We start from the raw sequence: 27,572 nt of genomic DNA on the forward strand, positions 1-27,572 counted from the left end.
GATCTTCATCATGAGAAGACTCTCCCTCAGGAGTCTCCTCTGCTATTGCCTTTTGTTTCCCGGCCTGAACAGAGGTTGTCCTGCTCCGGGTAGTTCGCTGCAAAACACACTCAGGAATAAGAGCCGGAAAATCAAGACAAGGAAAAGGAATGGTGAAGAAAGACAAAAACTTACTGTTGCCCCAGGCTCGTGGATTTGTATCCTTGGACGCGATGAGCGAGAAGGTAGAATAGGTCGCGGGCGTTGTGCTGCAGGGTTGGAGAAGCGCTCAAGAATCTCGCGGTCCTCCGGACCAGGACTACTCATGCCACGAAAGATCAGGGCGAAGAGTTCGTCATATGGCAGGTCCCAACAGTTCACGGACACTTCTTTCGACCAATCAGCATAATCATCGTCAACATCGTTGAGGGGGTACATCGCTATGACCCAAGGGGGAATCACTATCAAAGTAAACTGACTCTGAAAGGGGGTAGACCCAGGTGGGCTTATCTCCGCCAAGAGGTGTAGTAATTGGCAGAATCAACCAGACGCCAAGGTACCAACTGGGCCAACCCAAATTGGCGAGCAAAGTGGTTAAGGGCATAGAGCTCGTAGCTTACGCGGTCGGTGGCAAGCTGAATATCCAAGCAGGAGATGGCGCGACGAAAGGCCAGGAGGGCTCTTTCGCTATGATCCCGTCCACTAGGCAGAAAGCCATCATCAAGGGGAGGGGGGAATCGCCTAGAAAGGACTATTTTTGGGTCCGGCATCTCTTCCAGCAAGTACAAGTAAATAAAACACTCGGAGTAGGGTGGAGCTCGATACCTTACATTGCGGCAAATCCAATTCCCCAAAAGGGAATCGACTGGAGGATCCTTTGGAATATCACCGCGACAGAAGCGAGGGAAATAAATCTGCAGCCAAAAGGCGAGGATCCAGAAAGGGCCACTAATGTCGGTATCGAAGGGGCGCATTACGGCTTTATAAAGGGAGCGATATAACGCACCCAATACAGGTTGCCCAAGGCCAACACAAATACCATTGTAGACAACAGTGGCTAGAGAATTCCAGGGCCCAGTAGGTTTGTTGGAAGAAGTGCAAAAGATAAATTTGCAAAGCCAGAATTCCAGGAATGCGATACCTCCTGTATGGTCGCGCTGGGTGCGGTAATAGTAGCGCCAGAATGGGTAGGATTTGCTGTGATGCCCCCTACTAGCCATATCCATTCTCAAAGGAAATTGAATGCCATCAAACTGACCATGCACATAGGGGTCAAAATCAATGGGCAACCCCATGATGGTAAGAACATCCAGCAGAGTTATGCTCATCTGCCCAAACCAGAAATCGAATGTATTGCTGGAGGTGTTCCAAAAGCAAAGAACGATGGCTAGTGGTGCAGGGCTGGTATATGGGGAAGACAGAAGCATAGATCGATGGTTTGGGTGATACCCACCGCATCTCATTGGGCTAAATTTCTCGCTCGGACCTCCTGATACCAAACATTTTCCTCGGGAGCGATGGTAGGCCAGAAGCCCACTTTCCTCCTTGGCCCCCAACTGCTAAAATCACCGGGCACCTACCGAAGAGCCGCTATGGGACGACGGATGGGAATCCCATAATAGGCCATAGCATCATCTGGCAAACGATCGTGAGGTGTGGGACCCAGACTCGCTTGATTATCACCTCCACCAAAACCCATCAGTCGACTTCTCTCCTCTCCGGTCTGACTTCTACATCGAACACCCATGTTAGTCCGCCAGGTGAATGCGGCTTTGTCAATGATTTCATCTGCCTGATCGATAACGAATGGTTTCTTGGGTGCCATTTCTGGGTCGCAAGGAACACTTATCCACTACACCTTGATTTATAGCTCAAATATTTTTTGGAGATTAATTTATTAGCTGGGCCAGTAAGTGGCTCTAGTTGATAATTAATTAATCATTATTCCATCTTGAGAATTGCATCTAAGGCGGCAATGAAGAGATGACATTGCACCTTTCCCTACAACCGTATGGCCAGGATAGTGGCCTGATGTTTTTTTTTTTAACATGATTAAAACCCATGCGGTTTTAGATGCTAAAGTTGCAGCACGTATGGTGGTTTCACTTGGTCACATGTCATGATGTCGATAGCCATGATCCAATCATCCTCTTCAGCATAAGACTCGCGAAGGATTAAATGACAGCAAACGGTTTGCTATTCTGCATCTTATTTCGCCAAGTACTGTAGGCCTTGATCAAACTTGATCGAGCCAGCGAAGCGGCTCCAACACCTACATTTGAGAAACTCAACAGAGAGCCAGCGAACAAGGCAGATACTTGCTGCTATACACATGGCGAAGCTACCACCAAGGAAGAGAAGGATCCTCATTCGCAATCAAAAGCAGTCTCCTTCGCATGGGGGGCACGCTAAAGTTCTGATCTCCTACAACTTGCCCAAGTTTCACCAATTCACTGCATACCAGACATCAGATACATGGGGGGCAATAAAGTTGGCAAAGAAAGCGTCAGTTCATGACAAAGGCAATTCAGATTGTGGCATTCAAGCTTTATGGCCTATTTAGAGGCCTATATGGAATCAGTCAAGTAATTTCAGTCAAGCCAATAAAAGTGGCTTTGGAGCAACAACATTATAAGAGCAGTGCTGATTCAAGACCTCTTCAGTCAAGATGAAGACCTTTGACTTTGAGGTCTGGGGGGCAATGTTTGAACCCAAAATGAACATTTTGGCCTGACAAGGCGTGTCTTGGAGAAATTGAGCCAAAGTCAGTGGCTCAAGCTATATATTGTCGACAAGTTCGAAATATATTATTTAGAGGCTAAATAAAGTCTACCTGCAGAATTATGGAAGATTATGCGAGCTGCAAGAAAAGGAAATGATGGAAGCATGGAAATGAAAAGTCAACTTTAGCACATTTTCCTACTTCGGCTAGGAGAAACCAAGCTAAACAAGGAAGGAGGGGCGGCAGACTAACCAAACGAAATCGAAATGAGCTAAAACTTTCCAGATTCATTCTAGACATCCGAAGGATCATTTATTATGAATAGTGCAAGAGCTAATTTGGAGTGGAAAACCTTCAAACAATCAGTCCAATTTTCTGAAAGACAAAACTGGAAAACCGGACCTGTAAGGAGTCCAGCAGCGTTTCAGGCTCAACCACATGGAAGTAAGCTCTGAAATTTTACCAGAATGATCTACACTCATGGTGGATCATTTTATATGAAGAAGTCAAAGGTCCATTCTGAATTCTTGGGGGTGATATAATTGAAGGAATAAAGGAGCAGAAAGTGACTCAAAACCACTCCAAAACTCATCATTTTCAATTCCATTAGTGCTTAAGTGACTAACCCACCATAATTCCATTTAGTGCTCCATAATTCCATTAAGTGCTCCATGATTCCATTAGTGCTTAATCGGAAAACCTATCATGATTCCATTAGTGCTTAAATGGAAAACCCATCATGATTTGTTTAAGGCCAACCACTATGGCTTGGTAGCCTATATATAGAGGCTACAACAAGTAGGACAACACAATTCATCAATTAATCTCTACAATTATCCAAGCCTCTCCAGAGCAACCCCTCTCCTTCTCTTACCGGTGACCACACTCCAGTCCCAGAATCCTCAGGAGCCGACTGTCAGTGCCACCAAACCCTCTGTCAACGTGCTTCGGTCCTAGTCTCCTCGGGAGCAATCTGTAGTACCGCGACCACAACGGTTACGGAACCAGCCAAGCAAGGGTAACGCCCTCGCAAACCAGCCAAGCTAAAGTCACGCTTTAGCAAGTTCTCCCCACTTCCCAGTGATTTTTACTCTGCTCGATCTACGACATCGAGTATCGATTGTACGATTTCGAAGAAGCTTAGCAAAAGTCCTCACCACGAGGCACAAAGTATCCCGCAACGAGGTTGGTGCTCTCCTCTTCGACAATCGCTGAAAAGAAGTCAGGTCAAGGGACACCCCCGACGACCGCACCCAAACGGTGCTGGCACGCCCACGCAAGAAAAGAGACTGTTGACCAGCTCAAGAAAAAAACTGGAGCCAAACAATATCTTTATGAGAACCAAATCCCATACTTAATGCCGGTCAAGGCCACTAAGCCGAATTTCCTTAAGTGTATTCACATTTTCGGTTAGGACAAATATGAACTCTCTAACTCATGAATTAGTACCTTACTAGGGCTACCAAAACATGAACTAAAGGCGTAGGAGCTCTAGAAATTAGGGATTTAAGCGTGCAATAGTTACAACCTAGAATATAATGATTACTTAGGTCTCTACCTAATGCCCGTTAAGGCCACTAAGTCAATTTCTCTCATTTGGTATCCATTCTTCCGACTAAGGCAAGAATGACCTCTCTAACCCTAATCATTATGCCTTGTTAAGGCCACAACGTCTAGGATTAAAGGCGAAGGGCACAAGAAAATAGAAACTTAGGCAATCATTAATTCTCGATTAAGCAACTATTTGACACACCACACTAATTACATGAAGCTAGTGAACAAAAGAACCACCAATTGTATCACACATCACAAATCTCAACACATAACAAGAGATTGGTTAATTCTCTAAAATTCATGCATCAAGAATCAATTGACATAGTAATTAGAGTGCACCCATATGAAAATATATTATTTACCACTTGAAAAATATGTCCATTACATCAAAATTGAGCTAGAGTTAGAAACCCTAGCTCCCAAAAGTAACTACTCACAACCCATATTCATGAACATCAAAATTACAAAATTCAAATAGCAAACAGTAGAGAAGTGTAGGAGAAAACAAGAATAGTCACAAATAGCTATGAAGCTAGCATGACTAGCCTTAAATTACAACCCCACAAAATACCCAAATCTTGAATCTTGTAGAGATTGAGCCCCTTGATGGATCCTTGAAGCTTTGTGTGAGTTGTCCTTGAAATCCCAAAAAAAAATATCAAGAAAAGATGAAAATGAAGGGGAAGGAGAATGAGAGCAGCCCAAAGGTTGCCCCCCTTTGGTGTGCGGCGCTGGTAGGGTGAGAGATTGATGCCTCCAAGAATGAAAAGGGCGAGGTATATATATATATATATATATGTGTGTGTGTGTGTGTGTGTGAGTTCGAAATGGATGGATGGTTGCTGAATGTGTAGGATAGGGTCACGTGGTAGCTTAGAGAAAGGTGTGTGGTCTGACAAAGGATAATTAAACAATGATCATTTGTTTAATTAATATACCATCACGTGCAGCAAGTTCCTTTCTTCTTATTTTTATTTATATATATATATATATATATATATTTTTTCTTTCTTCTTTTCCTTTTCTCAGCATACTTTGACACATATTTTTGGAGGCAATGAGATTTCACTTCATCATTGGCATTGACCACAGTTGACCGGTATCTACAATTTCATCCTTTTGCTAAAAACTCCGAATTGCTCCATTTTTGCGTCATTTTCTTTCGATTTCTGTGACTCTGCTTATTTCCTATAAAATAAATAAAAGTGAATTAATTACATATTAATTGACTTGAGGATTAGCTTAATTCTAGTATTTTAGATATAATTACACGTATAAAAATACGTGTAATCAACTACTTGACTGGGAAGGGATATAAGAACGATGAATTATGCCCCTGCGTATTCATAAAGAAAACAAGTTCCAGATTTACAATTGTAGCTGTATATGTCAATGATATGAACATAATAGATACTCTTGATGAAATAAGAGAAACCGCGAGCTACTTGAAATCTGAATTTGAGATGAAAGATCTTGGGAAAACTCGATTCTGTCTAGGCCTTGAACTAGAACACTGAGTTTGTGGAATACTAATCCACCAGTCTGCGTATGTCCAAAAGATGCTCAGGCGATTTAACATGGACAAAGCGCATCCTGCTAGCACTCCCATGATCGGTTGAAGATTGGATACAAAGAAAGATCCATTTCGTCCAAAGGAAGATGACGAAGAGGTATTGGGAGCAGAAATTCCCTATCTAAGTGCAATAGGCGCATTATTGTACTTAGGCCAATGTACTCGACCAGACATTGCATTCTCAGTGAACTTGTTAGCTAGATTTAGCTCAGCGCCAACGCAGCGTCACAGGAATGGTATCAAGAACATTTTCCGATACCTAAAAGGAACCATTGACTTGGACTGTTATTTCCCTACAGAGAGACAAGAGGGACCGCAGATGGAATTGCAATCCCTAAAGGAAATGTTGATGGCGAAAGTGCCACTCACTACACCGAAATGCCAAATTACGTTTTGGTTGGTTTTGCTGATGCTGGGTACCTCTCTGACCCACATAAAGGTCGTTCCCAAACTGGTTATGTATTTACCATTGGGAACACGGCTACCTCAGAGATCTTGGAGATCAACCAAGCAAACCCTTGTGGCTACCTCCTCGAACCACTCAGAGATCATTGCTCTACATGAGGCGGTTCGTGAGTGTGTATGGTTAAGAGCTATCATTACACATATTCGCGGGACTAGTGGTTTGAGTTCTACCACTGAAGAGCCTACTTGCATTTATGAAGATAATGTAGCTTGCATCGAACAGATGAAGCTAGGATATATCAAGGGTGATAATACAAAAAACAAATCGCCAAAGTTTTTCTACAATCAGCAACAACAGGCTTTCCTCAAGATTCAAGTGAATCAAGTAAGGTCTGAGGAGAATGTGGCAGATTTGTTCACCAAATCATTGTCTAAGGCCACATTTGAGAAACATGTGAAAAACATAGGAATGCGAAGACTTTCCAAACTCTCTTGATTAATGTAAGTATCAGGGGGAGGTGTAGACATCAGGGGGAGTCTAACACACACATGTCATCCTCAAATGTAAACGGTACGTGGTGCTCTTTTCCTTCGACCAAGGTGTATTTTTTGTCCCACAGGGTTTTTTTTTTTTTTTTTTTGAATAAAAGACTGGTGCGGCTGCCCTCAAGCCTTGATTAATGAAACTGTCGAATACAAAGGGGGGGACATTGAGCCTAAACCCCTGATAACAATAAGCATCTAGAGTATTTTCCGAAATAATATCAGAAATCTCTATAAGAGACATGTATTCTAACAAGCACCAGCTAGCAAAGAGTGCACAATTGGCTACTCCATTTGCTTTGACACAGCAGTGACATAACGGAAAGCTAACTCGATATGTAACCCGATTACAACGTAGCATAATTACCATAAGCACAGCTTTCCTACTATGTTTCCATCAGATAATAGATCCAACGACACTTAGTCTCATCCTGCCACTAGGTGGCAACGACCATTTGACGAAGCAAAAACTCGCCGCCCAACCTAGAGCAGACAAGGCACATAGAGTGCATACACACAGGCACATAGCCCGACTAGCCATACACAACACATGTAGGATTTTATTGCTCGCATAACGCGCATCCAACCTAAGTAACATAAAAGTAAAAAGACTTTAAAAAATAAAGTAGCCTGGGCAGAACCCAAAAATTGGGCCCAAACCCTAACACATCCCCAAGAAGCAAGGATATCACAACCACAGTTTATGGCCCAGCCCAATCCTGATCCAGCATGAGCCTCGGGCCGCCGCCACCTCAACCGAGTCGCCACCGCCTGAGATAGATCGCGCCCGCCTGCATCGGACCCTCCCATGCATCCAGCCACCACCTGCATCAGACCTCTACCAGCTTCGGAGCATCCTCTGAATTGGATCGAGACCTATAACAGATTGTCCCCGGCCACTACTCCGCCAAACCAATTGTCCCAAGATGTTGTACTACTAGCCACCATGCCCCGATCGAAACTAGAAATTCTCCCATCTCCGAACCACAGCAGAGGAACTCGCATCCACCATCTTCGTGCAACCAGACTGCAGAGTACCACCCAGATCCGGCCTTCCATCCGACCCGCCACATCATTCTGCCAGAACTGTACAGCACCCACCCTGCCACCGCAACAATCCCTACCACCGGACACCGAAACCTTCGATCTGGAGGAAAAACTCCCCAATCAAAGGAACTACAATCGCTTAGCAATAGATCCTGTCCGTCGACAGTGTCCATAGACACGCCGTCGGATGGAGGTAGACACCCTTTTCGAAAACCCTAGTTTCTCCGTCCAGAGAAAGCAAAAGTTTGGTGATTATACCTTTGGTTATTGGAGTGAAGGTTGTGTATTAAGAAGTTAAAGATGTGTTTCCCACGGGGTTTTTATTGTTACTTGGTAAGGTTTTTAGTGACGCAACAACTCATGCACCATTTCGTCTTTGACTTGGCACAAGGGGGAGTGTTAAAGGAAAAGCACATTATGTGCCTTCGTCAGTATGTGCCTTCGTCAAAGAAACTGACGAAAGAGGGAATCAAAGAATTGCAATCACATCACAATCAACATTTACTATCATTATTGTAATTGATGTTAATCGATCGATGATTCCATTTTAATTCTATCCCCATATAAAGGGGCTATGAAATGAAATGAGTAGACCAATTCCAATTCCAATTTACTTTTACACAAATCAAATTTTATTGAATGGATTGCTAACACTTTATATTATGCAGAGCAGCCCCTACACTAGAACTCCTTGCCAAATGACACCTTGATTACTGTCATAGAAACTCTCTACGCTCCTAGGGCAAATCGCACCTATGAATAGCCAACGGATTCCATGCAAAAAGGCATGCAGAGAACAGAAATGAATTCCTTTGCAATACCTCTAACGATTGCGAACAAAGGCGCATCTTACAGAAGTTTATGTGTCTTTCTAGCGGACTCTTGTTAGCCAAATAGCCACCCTCAAGTATAAGGGGTACAAGTAATAGTATAGGGATTTAAGAAAGGTTGTCGAACCCACGAGGATTGGATTCCTTTCACTAGCTAGGGTGTTAACCTAAGGAGAGCTAGAATATGCAAATGTACAATCACAAACCTAAATTCACAAGAAATCTAGGCTCATGGTGAGTATGTGCATTGTGGTGGTAGTGAGATTGTTTGTTGGATAGAATGGTGAACCAAATTAAATCAAATTCTCAAATGTAATCTAAACTACTCTAAACTAAACTAGTAATATAATGGATGAAGTTAGGGGTTAGATTGTCTACCACTAACCTCCCTTGCAAGTATTGAAGTTCAAATACAAGTGATGCTATTCTAATTTCCCAATTACCCTCTTTGCATCCGGATAAGACTACAAAGGCTTAAACTCCTTTAATGTTATCAATTCCAACCGGATAAGTCTAGAATTAACTACCTAAGAACAATTCATATTACCAGTTAAGTCTCAATTCATTGTTCCTAGATGCATAAAGCTTTGAGTTTAGATAATCATGCAAGCAAACCAATCCTAGATCTAGGTGATTTTAACTCACAACCTCCATATGCACATAGAGGATGCTATCATGCTATCAATGCTCAAGGTTAACTACTCCCTAAACATTTTTTCATGAGATGACAAACACAACACATTCAAAGTAGTTAAATTTGAATGAATGCATTCACTTCTTGAATTAGCATATGAAGATGAAAATCACAAATAACATCAAATGTAAATTAAAACATCAATTCATACAAGTTTGGCTAGGGCTTTCAACCCTAGCCCCAACAAAGTAACTACTCACTCATAGTCATACAAATTGGCATCAAATCTATAAAGTAAATCAAGGTAAATTAAAGAGTTAAGGGAAGAAAGAACTAGTTGAAGCTTGACAAATCAATGGGTAGCTTCTCCTTCATTTTTCTCCTTCAATGCTCCTTGAATCCTCCTTGATGGTGAAATGGATGGATAATGAACTTCTTGATGGTGATGATGAATGGAATGGTGATGAAGATATGATGCTCCTTTGGCTAACTTTGAGTGGTAATGATGGAGTAGTAGTGGTGGTGATGAAGTTTATGGTGGTGGAAGATGGTAGTTGTGGTGGTGATGATGGAGTAGATTAGGTATTGTGGGTTTGGATTTTGGGAGGTGGATATGGAGGTTTTGTGAAGGAGATGAAGAGAGAAAAGAAGATGTAATGGGGTGGAATTGGTGATGGTTTATATAGAGAAGAAAAAGAGGGAAGTAATGATGAATAAAAACAAAGCATGAAGGTGGAGTATGGGAGTAATGATGAATAAAAACAAAGCATGAAGGTAGAGTATGGAAGTAATGATGATCTATTAAAGAGATTGGAGTAGAAAAATATATCCAAGGAAAAAGAGAAAAGCATCTAGCTTTCTTTATGTGAGTGGGAAACATGAACATGATGAATGTTGAGCTGGTTTTAGGTCACTTTCTGCCCCTTAATTCCTTCAATTAATTCTCCACTAAGACTTCAGAATGGGCCTCTGACTTCTTCATATCAAATGTTCCCCCATGAGTGTAGATCATCCTGGTAAAATTTAAGAGTTAAATTCACTGTGGTTCGGCCGTAAATGCTTCTGAAATACGTACAAGTCAGGTTTTCCAGTTTTCGTCTTTTAGAAAATTGGACTGACTATTTGAAGGATTTCCACTCAAAACTAGCTCTGTCACTCTTCATAACAAATGATCCTTGGGATGTCTAGGATGAAAATGGAAATGTTCAACTCATTCAGAGTTCGTTTGGTCAAGCGGCTACCCCTCCTTTCTTGTCTAGCTCACTTTTTCCTAGCCGGAGTAATTAAGAAAATGTGCTAAGGTTGACTTTTTAGTGCATTTCCATTCTTCTCCATCATATCCTAACATGGTAAGGAAAACATAATAAATATATATAAATAAACACAAAGGTTAAGCAAAAGTACAAGATTAGGGAAATAATGAAATTGGATTAGTCAACATTAAATTTGGACTTTAGAACAAGTAATTTCCATGTTTTAGGGCACAAATATGTATATGAATTATGATCCAACAACTCTATGTCACTATTCGAGCAATTAAATCCAATAAAGTTATGAGAGAAAATCTCTTGGATTTAGACACATATTGGCTTTGTCACGACAGGATAGGTCATCCTGGTCATGATATGATTATCCGTCTACTAAAGATTTCACCTGAATATCAATTCTCTCGAGCGAAACGAAGCATGAATCAAAAGTTGATTCCTCGACTAAGTGTGACCTCTGCCGCTGCCTCTAGCGCCGCCGCCATCCACCACTAGCCTAAGGCTGGCACAGTCCCTGTCCATAACGCCATGGATGGCGTTCATCATGGTGATGGCGCCCTAGGTGATGCTACAATCACCAACTTTGCTTCAAATAGCGTTTCAGACGCTCAGGCCCAACCAAAATCCTCATTGGTTGCTTCTAAAGCCTCTCGCTCCTTTTACAAAGCCTGTTCCTTACAAAAATTAGAATTGAGACCATCCTATGCAAATGATTTGAAAATACTCATTCTGTTCTTACATAGAGTCCGTGGCGATTCTGTGGACTAGTTCGACCAACTTGTGGACGTTTAAATATCTCATGATGTTGGCTGACAAGCAAACACGCTGGTCACGTGTTGTTCCATTGTCCACTTATAATGCTGCTTATGCTACACTCCTAGCACATATCATATGACAACAGGCTCACTCCCCGGATTATCCTATTTAGTCAATTGGATTTGACAATGCTAGAGAGTTTACATCGAATACTTTCAATGGTTATTGCAATGGGATTGATGTTTGACATCATATTTCCATGAACACACCCAAATGGTCTAGTGGAAATGACTACGATGGTAGACCGGATATTGGTAATGCGCACCAATCTCCTTATATCCGCTTGGGGTGATGCAATATCGCAAGCAGCTATGCTAATTCGTGTACTACCCACCGCCACTCACTCTATCTCTACGTTATAGCTAGTGACTGTGTACAAGTATTTCGTACTTACGCATATTTGAGTGAGCTATTTATGTGCCAATTGCGCCGCCACAGCGCACTATGATAGGTCCTTACAGACGAATGGGCAACTCAGTTAGATTTGAGACTCCAACAATCGTCTGCCACTTAATGCCCTTGCAAGGCGATCTCCTTACCGCTAGATTTTCCGGTTGTCACTTTGATGAGACAGTCTTCCCGTCGTTAGGGGGAGATAAGAATACGAATGTTCAGTAGGAACGACAGGAATTGTCGTGGTCTGTCCCCACTATGTCTCATCTCGATCCCTGTTAAAGTGACGAGATCACACATCTGCTGCAAATATGCATGCAAGGAAGGACGTCCCTACGAGAGGACGTAGCACCACCCTACACGGAGGTAGGCATGGCACCAACGCCAAAGAGAGTGGCACTCTAGCGTTATAGGCCATGGCCCCAGCTAGGATGCATGGGAGGCCCGTGGGTTCAAAAGGATACTTTGGCACAACCTAATCCTTGGATCATCGACACTCAAAATCCGTCTCATGAGAATCTTTTGGATTATGGTTATCGTTGGGGGACGCCTCAACGTCAGAACCTATTCCTGAGAATATAGAGTTCTTTGAATATTACACTAGTGTACATGAGACGTGGGATAGAAACTCTATCATAATTGATGATGTAGTTGCGCATGAGTTTGTTAAGTCTAATGATATCGAACCACGCTCCCTTGATGAATGAATGCCAACGTAGAGAAATTTGGCCTAAATGGAAAGACGCGATCCAGGTTAGGTTGGATTCTCTAACGAAGAGGAAGGTTTTCAAGCCAGTGATGCTAACATAAAACTTATTGACTAATGGGTCTTTGTTAGAAAGCGTGTTGAGAAAAAGAGATGGTGATCTCGCCTTATAGAGCAAGGCTTCTCACAAAACGCCATGGAATCGACTACGATGAGACATATTCTCTCGTAATGGATGTCATTACACTCCACTACCTTGTCAGTTTGGTAATTTACAAATAACTGAACATGCAGCTTACAAATGTGGTCACTACGTATCTCTATGGGGATCTAGATACGAAATATACATAAAGGTTCATGGTGAACTTCATTTACCCAAGTCAGGTGGCTCTAGACCACGGAGCGGGTTTTACAAACAGGTTGAAACACTCACTAAAGTGACTACTTGATTGGGAAGGGATATTCCCACACGTTTCCATAACAAATTTCGGATTGTATCACGGTTCATGTTGGACATGCTCTTCATTGGAAGCCCTTAAAGAGTTAAGAGAAACCGCTGAACACTTGAAATCCGATTTTGAGATGAAAGATTTTGGGAGAACACAATTATGTCTCAGTTTGGAATCTGAGCATCGTGTTGATAGATGCTTAGGCATTTTGACAAGGTCAAACCTTCAAGCACCCTCATGATCGTCCGTAGTTTTGATCCTGAAAAGAATCCTCTTCGTCCAAAGGATGATGACGAAGATGTGCTAGAGGCAGAAGTGCCTTACTTAAGTACAATAGGCGCATTATTGTACTTAGCTCAATGCACAAGCTCGGACATCTCATTTGCCGTAAACTTGTTAGCTAGATATAGCTTTGCGCCAACGCGTCGCCATTAGATTGGTGTAAAAGATATTTTTCAGTACTTGAGATGTACAATTGATATGCGCTTGTTCTATCCCTACAGAGAGACGATAGATTCGGACCCATCACACACCAGGAACGCCGCCAACACTGGCCTGCGTCCTCTATCCCCATCCCAAAACAACATGTGTTTTGGAAGGTTTTGCTGATGTTGGGTATCTCTCTGACCCACACAAAAGTCTTCCCAAACTGGTTAAGTATTCACCATGGGTAAAGACTGTAATATCTTGGAGGTCTACAGAACAAACCCTAGTCGCTATATCTTCGAACAATGCAAAGATTATTGCTCTTCACGATGTGGTTCATGAATGTATATGGATTGAATCCATAATTATGCATGTTCGAACAATTGTGGTTTGAAGTCTAGCTACCACAGATGAGCCTACAAGCAGTTAGGATAATGCTGCTTGTTTTGAACAAATGAAGCAAGACTACATCAAAAGAGACAATACTAAGCATAATCGGCAACAACAGACTCTCCTCAAGATCAAAGTGAACTAGGTTCGATCTGAGGACAATGTGGCAGACTTGCTTACTAAGTCATTGCCTAAATTCCACTTTTGAGAAACATGTTGGTAGCATCGTTTGCAGAAGTTATCCGAACTCTCATGACCATAGTCATTAGGGGGAGTTGCAGACATCAGGGAGAGATGTCTACATGTATGGTCTCGAAACGTGAAGGGTGTGTTGTGCTCCTTTTTCCACTACTAGCTATTTGGCCTATGGCCACAGCAGCATTGGGTACTAGCAACCATCTGTGGCTTTTATTAGGTCAATAGGGACGGTTGTCATTGTTTAGTAGCGACTATGCTATTGCTGACCAAAATCAGAGTTTAGCAGCATAATAGGTACACCCTCCGTGCCAAAGAGGGCTTGGGGAACAAGAGAACCACGGACAGATTCAAATTCCGTCGCAATATAGTGCTACTCCTCCAAATAGAAACTATACAGCCGTGGCAACACTCAGCTATTGTCAGACTGGGGTCCACAGTTAATGAACAATAAGGCCTTTAATTTGGGACTTTTTTTTGTTTTGCTCTGAATAAAAAACAATAAAGAATAGAAAACTTTAAACGCAGAGAAGAAACTTTGAAAAAAAAAAAAAAAAAACTAAAACTTATCCGTCGCAAATGGAATGGTCCACGTTACTAACGAGGTTTTCTCTTTTTCCTTTTTCAAATAAATATTAATATTTTTCTTCTTATCCGTCGCCAAATATGGCATATCTCATTATCTTTTAATTCTTCTATTCAGTTCAGTCTCACACACACACACACACACACTCTCTCTCTCTCCCACTCGAATCTCAGAGAGACCGACTGAGAGATCTCGAAGTCTTCCTATGGCTCTCTTAGACCAGCATCATGGATGATCCTGGTTGCCGACCTACGCCGCTAAAGCTACACACTTGAATCAAGTACTGTTTTCTCTCCCATATCAATTTAGGGCTTTTGAGTTTTATGAAATTTGGGATTTTTAATTCTGTTTCTCATCCACCCATCGCAACTTGGATTTTGCAGAACAATATCTTCTTTCTCGTCTAATTCAAGTAAGATTATCCAAAGGTTTCTTTGATTCTGTTGTTTTCTTACTCTTCAACTTGATAAACAATTGGGCTGAATGTTGATTTAGGTGTTCGATTTAATTTGGTTCAATTTTTTGGGGTTTCACTTTGATTTAGGTTTTGGGACATCTGTGTTTACAGGTTGTTGTTGGGTTGCCTAAAATACACCGGCACTCTCTTTCTCACCTTTATCAGGTATAATCTTTAAGGTTTGTAATTTTCTAGGTTATATTTCATTTAGATTTGAGTTAGTGGAGGAATTTTGTATGAATTTGATCTGGGGTTTTCTATCTGGAATGAATTGCAAACTAAGCTTGAATGGCCGGTTTAGATCGATAGTCTTCGTATGTTATTTCTGATATCGACATCCAGATTAATAGATGACACATTATTTGGAAGTCAAACTACAATGAGGGAGCCTTAAATCCATTCACATTTCTTATGCATTTAGGTCTTCTCTTTTGTCTTGTATGTTTCTCATTCATTTACTTCATTTGATTATAGATTGTAGACATGCAATGTTAGATTGTAGAATCCTTATGGGATTAGCTCTCTAGTGATGGGTACAGGGCTTTATATGTATAAGAAGAGGTTAGGTAATTTGAACAAGCAGTATTTATCTCTAGTTGCTAAGTTGAGACTACTTTTCTAGTACTTGCTTCTATTTTTGGTGTTTGAACTATAGCAAGGAATTAAAAATTAGTAGTTACAATGTAAAATTAAACTAGAACTTCTAGATTTATGAACTCCATTTGGCTAACGACAGTTGTTGCTCTATGTTCAAGTCAATCAATCAGGAGCTGTCAAGTTGATAGCTGGAAATTGGAATCAGTTATAGATCTTTGAAACAAAGGCAAGTACTGAGGTTTCCTTTTACTCATCACCTTAATTTGCTTCATTTATTCTGTTACTTGCAATATAAGGGTGTTAGATCGATTAGTTTCAGGTCAGGATTTGGCAATGAAGATGAATCCCAACTGCTAACAGGTTGATATACATCAAGTTATTTCTGTATAGCACTTATCATAGTTTTAAGATTCTCTAATGTGTATACTGATTCAATTTCTTGGTTTCCTTAACTATATTGTTTTAGGTGTTTCTTTGAAGTAAACATTGTAAGAGTCTTCTGTTTTGTTTTAGGTAACGAGCCCCTGCGTTTTATTTCCTTTCAAGCTACTGGCTTACCATTTGAGATTCTTGAGAGGTATTAACATTTGACTTTGTTTGTTTGTCTTCCATTTGTGGATGTCAACAGTTGCTATCCATTATGCAATATGTTGATCATACACTCTTTTTTGTAATCATTGCACTTTCTTCCTTTGACATCTGTTTAAGCTTTGAAGTGTCAATAATTTGGTTGGAGGCAATTTTGAATGTGCAAATCACTAGAACAATCCCAGAAAAGTTTTGGAATTTCTTGATACATTTGATATGATTACAAGAGTTTATATAGGACAACACTGGAGACTCTACAATACGTTTTCATAGATTCCTACTACAATACATTCTGATATAATCAATACTTATCATCTTATGAACATATCTATCGGATAACTAATGTTACATATAAAGCATTTATCCTCTGTTGATGACATTGTTGTATTTTGGCCAAGACCAATTTTATGGCAGACACATCCTAATGATCCTATTAATTTGAGTTTCTTGGGTTTTTTTGTAGGATATTTTTTGGGCAGGAGCACATCAGTCAGAGGAGTTTGTGTAGTCTTGGTTGTATTCAGTAGAAGATATCCAGTGAGAAAAAATGTACCCATTAGAATAGAATTTTTTTTATTTTCATTTGTAGGATATTTTTAAGCTTTTTAGTATAGGTATGGATTATGGAATACTATATTGTATTTGGTCACCTATTAATACATTTTCGGCTGTGGTATTTTGAAGCCCTTAATACAAGAGCTGTCAGAAAATGGGACCCATAAATAACAAACCAGATTTCCCTATACCGGATTCCAGATTGGTGGTAATTTGGCATGTGATGGCAACATTAAATAATATAAATAAAGTACATGTTACTATTCATTGTCAGAGAGTGGAGAAGTCCTGCGCGTGAATTTTGTTTTGGCTATGGATTGGTACCTAAGCTGCGACGGACAGATTTAACAGCGGCCAAACGGGTTATTTCTTAAATGGAGTTGGTACAATTAGAGTCGGACATGATAATGGTGGCTAAAGACCAATACCCACTGACTTCCGTCCCTAATGAAGTCAATGGGGACCAAATAACGGTGGTGGCCATAGGCCAAATAGCTAGTAGTGTTCCCTTGGACCGAGATTATTTTTGTCTCACTGGGTTTTTGTTACTTGGTAACGTTTTTAATGAGGCAACGAGATGAGCACCACGTTTGGGCGACACAAGGGGGAGTGTTCAAGTAAATCTAAAATATGTGTCTGACCCAAACTCTAGGTTACTTAACCTACTTGTAATAGGGTTTTGAATTAGAGATATTCTCGGAGATATTCATAGATATCCAATTAATTGTACGATTATCTTTCCTTGTACAACTCTGATTCTATGTCTTGTAATCCTCTATATAAAGAGGCCCCTATTATCAATGAAATGACGACTCAATTCTCTCCCAATTCAGTTTTCCTTAAACAATACATATGTTTAATTTGATTTCACTAGTCAACTTCCATATGCTAATCCCGATTGGTTTCTTCGTATGTTTAGGAGAACGCCGGTATGACCCGATAAAAAATAAGTTTGAAGGCAAGTGCTCTTCTACTCTGTTTTTCTTTATGTTACAAGTATTCTTATTCACTCTCAAATTAACCAGCTTGTAGATATAAATCTAGTTATAGTTTTCTATGTTCTTGCGTTTAATTAATCATTTATATGATCATTTTCCGCAGGGAAACTTCTCGTATATAACTCTAAATTTCATGTTCATCTCCTTCTAAATGCCCCCGTTTATTTTGGTAAGAGATGGATCTCCAAATCTTATTCAAATTAAACATTTACAGTGCCATTCATTAAATGGTTTGTGCTTTACAATATTTGTAGGCATGTTGCAACCAATGTCTTTTTATTAAGGGGAATTTAATTCTACACCCAAATTCACACACCTCTTTTAGAATAAACTCATCCATAAAAGTGTTTTAATATACACCCAAACCAATTAATTAGGTTTATTCAAAATAAAAAAACCTATTAAATAGGATAAATATTAAAACTCAATGTTGTTAAGAATTACTAAAGCTGCCACTATCAAATTCCCCATTCACCTATTAAATAGGATTAATAGTCAAAATCATCTAGCAAATATTATGGAGTTTGATTGATGTTATTGTTGGTATTACCTTCACTTTAGGTTTTTATCAGTACTTAATTTTAGGTGTTTACATTAATCTCATTATTATCATATAATGATGAATTTTTGGTATGTTTCTTCCTATATATAGAAGCTAGTGAATTCATTCGTCATTTTTTCTTTGGGTGGAGACCTTTCACAAAGTTGCATATGATTTCAAGGGATGATTTCAAACGACCTATTCATGAGGTTTATTTCATCATTTTCTTATGGGTTAGAGACTTTCTTTCAAATAGGTACATATATCATATTCGTAATTCAAATTACCTATTCATCAGATTTATTTAGTATAATATCTTTGTTAATCTCTTGATTTTGTGTAAAGCTTGAATTGGATGGATGTTTAGTAATTAGAAATTTCAATTTATGAATCTGGTACAAAACTTAGTTTCATTCCTTCAAAATAGAATCGTTGTTTCTAATTACCAGATACTTAGATTGCTTTAATATGTAATACCTATGATTTAGATGTTTGTTTTTGTAGTTTTAAATTATTTGTGTGACTCTATATCATAGGTTGTTTATTCCATAACCTATAGTATTGACAATTAATATACCTATAATTTAGATAATATATTTTGGATATATGTATGTAAATCCTAATAGAGTTTTACCTTTGAAATAGATCTATGAAGGTAATTTGCAATTGTATGAGGAATCACAACTTACAGGGCACTAGTAGTTGGGAGATTTTTGAAGACTACATTGCAAAGTGCTAGTTGAGATGACGGATGAAGTGTTCTAATGTTCTTTATATTAGGTTCGAAAATGTAAATTTTATATTTCAATTGTAAAAATAAATTTAAAATTGTTTATTTCAATACTGGATGAACATCATTTACGGTTGTACTCATTGTTCCTATTTCAATAAATTTTTAGGTTTATTCCTTCAAAAAGAATGTGTATTTAAATTACCTTGATATTAGAAATAAATTTCTTAATATTGTAAAGTTCATTTTCAATTGTAAAACAATGAATGATAATAATGAGTTTGCTAAATTATAGTGCAAAAACTCTTGCACGTTCAAAATTATTCAATGTGCCAAAATTAAGGGATAATTATATATTAAACAAACTCTACAGTTACACATAACTATTATATGGTCCTTGACCACCCCATAGAATCAGGCACCTATGTGGAGAAAAATGTAGGGGCGGAAAAAAAAAATTCTTAAAGCAATCAATCTACATCAAGTACATTTTACATGGGCTAATTACATTAACTCGACCATTTTAGAAAATTAATGAATATGGAATGATTGTATAACTACGCCTATTAGAATGGATAAGCAAAATAACATACATTAATGAGAGGATGTTTAATCATGTCGAGAAAGAGAAATATTTATATAATAGGAATATACAGAATCTGATGATACACAAACATATTTATTAAAAAATAGCAAATATATGGATCACATCGGAAAGGAAAAAATATAGGATAATTAAGGCAATTAATCGTTTTAAATAAGAGAAAAATCAAGGATTAAATTGATTGTATTAAATTCTAAATATTTAAATTCAAAAAATAGTCAACAGCTATATTTGAGGAATATTTTATTTATTCAATCAGAAGGGCAAAAAAGTCAAACTAAAAAACGTGAAAAATCTTAATTATAGATTTAAAACCTATAAGGAAGGTTCAATTATGTGAATTGGGTGTAGATTAAAAGAAAATATAGGGATGTGTTTTTCTTAATAGGAGCTTTATTTTTTGAGTTTTTATCTAATTTTCTCTTTTATTAATTCCAATATTTCTATGAACAACACAGCACTACTCCAAGCAGCTAATTAAACTTGTAATTGGGCTTCCTTGTTTAACCACATTACTAATATACAAGTGGAGAAGCCAGGTGGAGAAGAAGACATTTGTCAATGTACGACTATATAGAAGACTTCCTACAGATTAATAATAATCTCATGCCAGTGAGATTCTCCTACTCAGACATCAAGAAAATGACAAGGGATTTCAAGGACAAATTGGGTGAAGGAGGCTATGGGACAGTATACAAGGCAACGCTTCGTAGTGGTTGGCTTCTTGCTATCAAGATGCTGGGTAAATGAAGTTGCGACCATTGGAATGATTCACCATGTTAATGTGGTGCAACTGATTGGATTTTGTGTTGACGGATCAAAGCGTGCTTGTGTATGATTTCATGCCTAATGGGTCTCTTGACAAGTACATATTTCTTCAACAAGGAGTGAACTCCTTAAGTTTCAAGAAAATCTTTGAAATTGCACTTGAAGTTGCTCGTGGTATCGACTATCTGCATCAAGGGTGTGATTTGCAAATTTTTCACTTTGACATCAAGCCTCATAACATTCTTCTGGACGAGAATTTTAATCCAAAGGTTTCTGATTTTGGGTTAGCAAGGTTATACCCATTGGATAATAGCATTGTGTCTTTGACTGCAGCAAGAGGCACAATGGGATACATAGCTAACGAGTTATTCTATAAAAACATTGGAGGAGTTTCCTACAAGGCTGATGTATACAGTTTTGGAATGCTATTCATGGAAATGGCCGGGAGACGGAAGAATTTGCATGCAACCATAGAGCATTCAAGCCAATTTAGTCAAATCTACTTTCCTACATGGGCATCTGACCAATTGAATGAAGGGAAAGACATAGAAATCGGAGATGCCACTGAGGATGAAAAGAAAATAGTAAAGAAGATGATCGTAGTAGCACTTTAATTGGTGCATACAAATGAAGCCCAGTGAGCGCCCTTCAATGAGTAAAGTAGTCGAAATACTTGAAGGAGAACTGGAGAGTCTCCAAATACCCCCAAAACCTCTCTTATATCCACAGCAAATGCCAGTAGAGGATATTGGAGACACTTCGTCTACTGCCGATGGATCAACAATGAAAGAGTCTGCAGAGAGATGCAAATTAAGTGATTTAATATTAGGCATGAATCACAGGTTTGCAATTCGCAGAAACTTATACCAGATTGTGGTATAATTCATGCATACTAACTTGAGATATCAAAATTAAACTTCAAACGAATGAACTTTCTTAAAACTCGCAACATAATGCGGACAACGAGTCCACTACAGAACATTAGTGAAGTACTCTACATAAAAATTAGTGAAGTCTACTCAATAGACCAGAAAAGTTGCCAAGGCAAAAAGATTGAATATCTACAATCAGAAGGTGTGCCCTAAAGTCTAAATAAATTGTTGTCTGGATATATTCCAAAATAAGAAGTTACTCTATTTTGAGTATATAAATTGATATGAATTATAAATTTATATTAATGCATAGCTACATAAGTAACTTGTGAATACTGACTTACTGAGAACTATTGCATGTTCAAACACAATAGGTAAATATGTCATTACTTTAACTTTATTATTTCAAGCTCTTTTTCAACGAACACCTAGAGTGCACTAGAAAATAATAAAAAAAACAAATAGACAAACAAATAAACCAAAGCATAAAATCCTTGAACTAAATCCATAAAACTGAACAACATTAACAAAAATCACAACTAGGATAACAAATCATTGGTGGATTTACTCTACCAGACTTTTCTTAGAATTGAGCCATTTATGAAAGCACTTCATAGACTACGAATTGCCCAAAAATAACTCTAATCGATCCTAAAATATGAAGATCACAGCACTGTCCAGCAGTCCTGTGGAGAAGTCGACCACAGAGCTACTATAATGAAGTCTAACAACACACATTAACCAATACACAAAATGAATGTCCAGATCGAATAAATAGTGGCTTCCCATCGATCAGCTAGCTTCAAAAATATGTGTATAACATTTATTTGGCATCACTTCATGTTGTAACACGTAATAAGCATCCCCTCAAAAGCTTCAAACCAATTTTAACTTCTCAAGCTTTTCAATCTCCTGTCCCCGTTATATGTCATATAAGAACTGCGAAAACGATTTCATATGTTCAGATTGGAGTGAAATGGCCACTGATAAGCTCCCGTCTTTACTTGCACTCGGTAAAATGAAGCACAAGCCTTCAAATGCAATCCCTCCAGGTCCCATGAAAATGGGTCGACCCCAGCCGAAATCAGCATCATGGATCGGCAGCCTAGCCCAACTAGTAATCCCCATTTTTGGGCAGCGAAAACTATGAGCCCCGCGAACAAGTGCCGAAAGATCCGGCTGAAGCTCAAGATAGTCGATTGCTGATCTAAGATACTCATCGTCCATACGTGCCAAAGTATTTTGTATACAGCTTGAAGCATACCATATCGGTTTTGATTGGAGATCCCCTGCTGTAGCGAATGGCCCGGCTGAGAAAATCACGTTGCCAAAGTAACCGGGAGGGAGTGGAGGCTTCAGTCTGGACCTTCCATCAGTGGCGATATGCAGTTTGGTCTCTTGATCATCGGGGAGTCGGCGTGCCTTGCATGCACATCGCCATATATGACCTGCCAACATTTCATATAAGCTGAACTTGATCGTGTAGTTCCCATCTTGTTTAAACTTAGCTTTCAAGGTGTTGAGCTGGTCTGGTGTCAGCTTGAAAATGGAGACCATTGTTGGTGTCATCTCAGCAGCATCAAGAGGAGTTTTCATAGACGGACCGGGTTGGTATTCGATGTGGGGGAATGCAGGCCGGGGCGGATCTCGAGCACGCAGTAATGTGCGGTCGATGAATGGTGGAATTGTGAGGTTGAGGCCACGAGTGATATCAGACCATGTATTTATGAAATGGAGACCAGAATATCCATCTGCTACCCGGTGTTCCATGCCAACACCAAGTGACACTCCACCACATTTGAAGTATGTAACCTGCTTAGAGTTAAATCCAGTAGCAATGTATAAAATTAAAAACAAGCACATCGGATGTTGTTAAGTACTGCATTAATGAAATGTAATCCTGTATACAAAGTGTAATAAATGGGAGGGCATAGCAGAGTTATTGACAGATAAAAAGGAACAATATTAGTTGATAGGAGCATAAAATGCGACATTTATAATATTAAAACCCTATATTTCGCTAAGTTATTTCCTTTAACTTGATCATTTTAACTTATTAGGTATTTTATAGGTACATTGCGTTCGTGATGATACTTTAAGAGCTAAATGGAGTCTCAAAGTTCAGAAATGACTAAGGAAATAATGGAGAAGAGAAAGTGAGCTAGACATTTTCCTACTCCGGCTAAGAGAAAGTGAGCTAGACAAGAAAGGAGGGGTAGCCGCCTGACCAAACGAACTCCGAATGAGTTGAAACTTTCCAATTTCATTCTAGACATCCCATGGATCATTTCTTATGAAGAGTGTCAGAGCTAGTTTTGAGTGGAAAGCCTTCAAACAGTCAGTCCAATGTTCTGAAAGACGAAAACGGGAAAACCTGACCTGTACGTATTTCAGAAGCATTTACGGGCCAACCACAGTGAATTTAACTCTAAAATTTTACCAGGATGATCTACACTCATAGAGGAACATTTGATGTGAAGAAATCAGAGGCCCATTCTGAAGTATTGGTGGAGAATTAATTGAAGGCATAAAGGGGCAGAAAGTGACCTAAAATCAGCTCAACATTCATCATGTTCATGTTTCCCACCCACATAAAGAAAGCTAGATGCTTTTCTCTTTTTCCTTGGATATATTTTTCTACTCCAATATCTTTAATAGATCATCATCACTTCCATATTTCTGCACCTTCATGCTTTGCTTTCATTTCATCATTACTCCATCTTTTCCATATTTTACAAACCACTTCCATACTCCACTTTCATTATTTTTCTTCCATTCATCATTTCACTCTTCTTTCTCTTCCCTATATAAACACCTTCTCCTCTCACTCTCAAACACATTCCTTCATCCATTTCATCTTCTTTGTCTCACCATCTCCTCTCCATTCTCTAGTTCTTAGTTACATTCCTTCATCCATTTGATCTTCTTTGTCTCTCCATTTCCTCTCCATTTTCCTTTTCATTCTCTAGTCTTCTAGTTCTGCATTTTTAAGCAAAGAGGAGAAGAAGAAGAATCCGTGAGCAATCCTAGCCGCCATCGTTCCACCTTGTGCCGTGATAGTGAAGCCTTGCTTTCAAGATTCAAGATCAACGTCTCAAGCTCTTCATCATCCACTCCCTTCACGGTGTAATTCAATCTCTTTCCTTGTAACTTCTTTTGGTTTTCTTTGTTTGGATTTGTAGAACTATGAATTGTAGTTAACAAATAACGTTAAGGGCAAAGTTTAAAGCCCGTCTTTATGTTTGAATAAAAGTTGCGAATTATGGTTGGTTTCTATGTTGCTTATGTGAGATTGCTTAATTGATTTTGCATTATAGAAAGCTTTTATATGTATACGTTCTTTGGTGGCCAACTTAGGATATGTGCATGTAATTGGAGCTAGATTTAGGTAAACAATTCACCTAATAGTTTTGTGAACCTATTTCATAAGTAGTAAAGGCTTTGGACAAAAGTCGAGATCAATTAAGGAGGATTGCAAATAGATGAACCGTTTCATACTAGGTTGTGCACTTTGGTTGACATCCTTTCTTTGTTCTTCATGCATTGAATGTGTTCTTGATTAGCTAGCTTTCTAGACTATGATTGCATGTTCAATAGGATCGATTTAGGTGCTTTCACTTAGATCAATTATTCAAGGAAAGTAAAATATGGGAAATTGTTTGCTTATTAACGTTTCACATGGTCAACTTCTTTTTCATGACATTAGATAACCAACTATAAGAATTGTAACCGAATTTCTTGCATATGGTTGTGGTTTTGATCTTTGTTCCTTGCGTTCTAGCTACCCTTGTAAATGTGTTTTTACATTCTCTTTATTTCATTTAATTTTAATTCCGATTCTATAATCATAAAACCCCCTTATTTGTGTTCACTTGCATATATTTCTATTATTTTTATTATTTTTGTAAATAATACTTTATTATTTTAATTCTTTATTTGTTTACACAATTACAGGTGTACCCTCAATCCCCGGATAGAACGATCCCTATTTACCATATACTAACAATGACATTTTACAGGGTTAAATTGCGTGCTACTTTTAAGCGTGTCATTAGCTAAAACGTACAAACAACAAAAACATCAATATTTCTTTTTCCAACTGTTTTGATCCAAAATTAAATAAAAAGAAAAAATTGTGAGCAAAAAATAAAAAAAGGGGCTTGGAAATGTGGTAACGTATACAAACGAGGTCATTTTTTCATGTATAAGTGGACATATATACTCTAAATATCCAAAATTTCCTAATGCATTATACCTTTTTACTAGTTATAGAATTAGGTAAGAAATCAACTTCCGGGTATAAGTTTTGTAGTTCAGCTAGGGTTGTTACTCAGTCAGTTTGAATCGGTTATAGGTATTACCAACTTCTAAACCAAAGCTTTCGGTTTCAAAATTGAGCTACCAATTACTAATCAAAATTTTCGGTTTTTAATCATATCTACCAAATTCGGTATTTCGGTTTTTGGTATTACCAATTTTAGAATAACTAATTCTTTGTAATATAAATTAGAACAAGCAATACTAGGTTTTTCAATTTTATAGTCGTAAACTTTGTATTCATCTACTTATCATAACTTTCTTTTGTACACATGATATCAAGTTTTTGCCGTTTTCAAAAAAACTAGGTTATTTAACCATCTTTGACCAGGTTACTTAAAATACATGTACTATTAACGTAGTATATGTAGTAATGTTCATACTACTATGAAAATTTTTATGTTTATTTTTCGATTTCGGTTTTATCGGTAAAGTCGGTTTACCAAACCTAAAATATCGGTTGATATTCGGACGGTTTGGTAATTACCAAACCAAGTGACAGCCCTATGTTCAACATAATAAAGTCATATTTCACTTGAAAAGTGTGTCCAAATCCATAAGTTCATGCTATATTTCAGTTATGTATTTACTGTCATTTAATAATAATTTAGTGCAATTATTTAATACAGAATCTTCATGTTAATAATGAACCACTATAAACATATAATGAGAGTTCTTCATATGATTAACCGTACGACAGTAATATATATAAGCTCATTCTTCTTTTTTTTTTTTTTTTTGGTGAATAATATATGCTCATTCATTAAGGGCACAAGAGGATAAGAGGATAAGAGTTTAGACCCTACGTAACTAGCCAAAATCAGAAACTCTGAATACCTGTAAGACCAAGAGGGGATAAGAGGATATCCCAGGGGTATAATCAACGGCGGGGATGAGCCGCCGGAACTCGAGGGTGGGAGCAAAGTCCCCAAAGTCATCCACGACGGAGTTGCTCTCCGCCTCAACAAACAACACGCCCTCGGCATTGCAATCGATTTGGAGCCGACCATCCTCGTTTCGCGTCAGTCGACCGGCTATGGGGTAGAAGGGCACGAGGACCTTGCTGAGTGCGTCCTTTAGCACGCGCGGCTCGAAGAAGTTATCATCAAGGACACCGGTTTGCCTCCGGTAGAAGTAAACGCTGCCCATGTGAGTGTTGGATATCACCACGTCCAAGTTGGAAATCCACAGTGCATGCCGAGGTGTCTCCTCTGATGGCTTCACCACCCTTGACTCCCGCACTCTCACGTTGATCGACATTGTTCACCCGCACCCACATTAAGGCAAACCAAACATGTTATAGATATGCAATTACACACACAGATGGAGATGATATATACAATGGAGGATCAATACCCACCAACCACGTATATAGTGTCATTTTCTAGTGAGTGGCCAAATCACAGGAATTATTGAAACATTTATAACATGATGAAATTATGTCTCTTATGGTTAAGGATTGGCCAAGTCCTTGGGGTGGGTGAATACAGTTATATCATTCCAGTCAACTTTAATTTTCCGGGACCTGCCAACTTTCCATTGGGTAGTTGAGGCCTGTACGTTCTATTACATTTATGTTTCTTCTGAAATCTTATTTAGGGTTTTGCCCATTTAAATGGATTTTTAGAACAAGTCCTAGTTTTATAAATTAGTATACTAAAATTGTATTTGTTGTGAAAATATAAGGACATAATGTGTTTTCTGGAAAATGGGGATTGCAAGCCACGTATCAATCCTTACTGGGCAGCAGAAATCAAAATTAACAAACAGAATACCAGATTTTGGTTATGCAGTGAAAACCTCAAATATGAGATTAAAAACACTGCGGGACTCTTACTCTTGAGAACCCAAAATAAGAATTAACTTATGATGAAGGATATGTTCTTTACAAACTTGAATAGCACTAGCTCGGCTACAATGATTAAACGAAAACTAATACAAAGTTTGTCTTCCGTCTTGAACTCCTTCACTTGAACGATCACCAAATATCGTTCTTCTTTCTTCACAGCTCCTCTACTGATCTCAAGAGAAG

The 27,572-nt window shown here is 38.7% G+C and overlaps 1 protein-coding gene, 1 long non-coding RNA gene and 1 pseudogene across 3 annotated transcripts; 2 read left to right on the forward strand and 1 right to left on the reverse strand.

Annotated features, from left to right (window-relative positions):
* Positions 1 to 14,620: 14,620 nt before the first annotated feature.
* Positions 14,621 to 16,892, forward strand: LOC133724989 (uncharacterized). 2 transcript variants are annotated; one of them, XR_009854203.1, is made up of 6 exons: positions 14,621 to 14,793; positions 14,897 to 14,925; positions 15,082 to 15,135; positions 15,726 to 15,927; positions 16,034 to 16,144; positions 16,619 to 16,892. It is a non-coding gene; the product is annotated as an uncharacterized LOC133724989 (long non-coding RNA). The 2 variants fall into 2 exon arrangements; XR_009854202.1 differs by having other exon boundaries at positions 14,622 to 14,793; positions 16,081 to 16,144; positions 16,619 to 16,888.
* Positions 16,893 to 20,225: 3,333 nt separating this feature from the next.
* On the forward strand, positions 20,226 to 20,965 carry LOC133724381 (rust resistance kinase Lr10-like; annotated as a pseudogene).
* Positions 20,966 to 21,768: 803 nt separating this feature from the next.
* Positions 21,769 to 26,847, reverse strand: LOC133724991 (shikimate O-hydroxycinnamoyltransferase-like). Its single transcript, XM_062151975.1, has 2 exons — positions 26,378 to 26,847; positions 21,769 to 23,035 (listed from the first exon to the last, which is right to left on the reverse strand). The coding sequence occupies exons 1-2, from the start codon at positions 26,798 to 26,800 to the stop codon at positions 22,145 to 22,147; spliced, it is 1,314 nt and encodes a 437-aa protein (XP_062007959.1). The 5' UTR covers positions 26,801 to 26,847; the 3' UTR covers positions 21,769 to 22,144.
* Positions 26,848 to 27,572: the final 725 nt, after the last annotated feature.

This window comes from Rosa rugosa, chromosome 1 (assembly GCF_958449725.1).
Source record: "Rosa rugosa chromosome 1, drRosRugo1.1, whole genome shotgun sequence".
NCBI lineage: Eukaryota > Viridiplantae > Streptophyta > Magnoliopsida > Rosales > Rosaceae > Rosa > Rosa rugosa.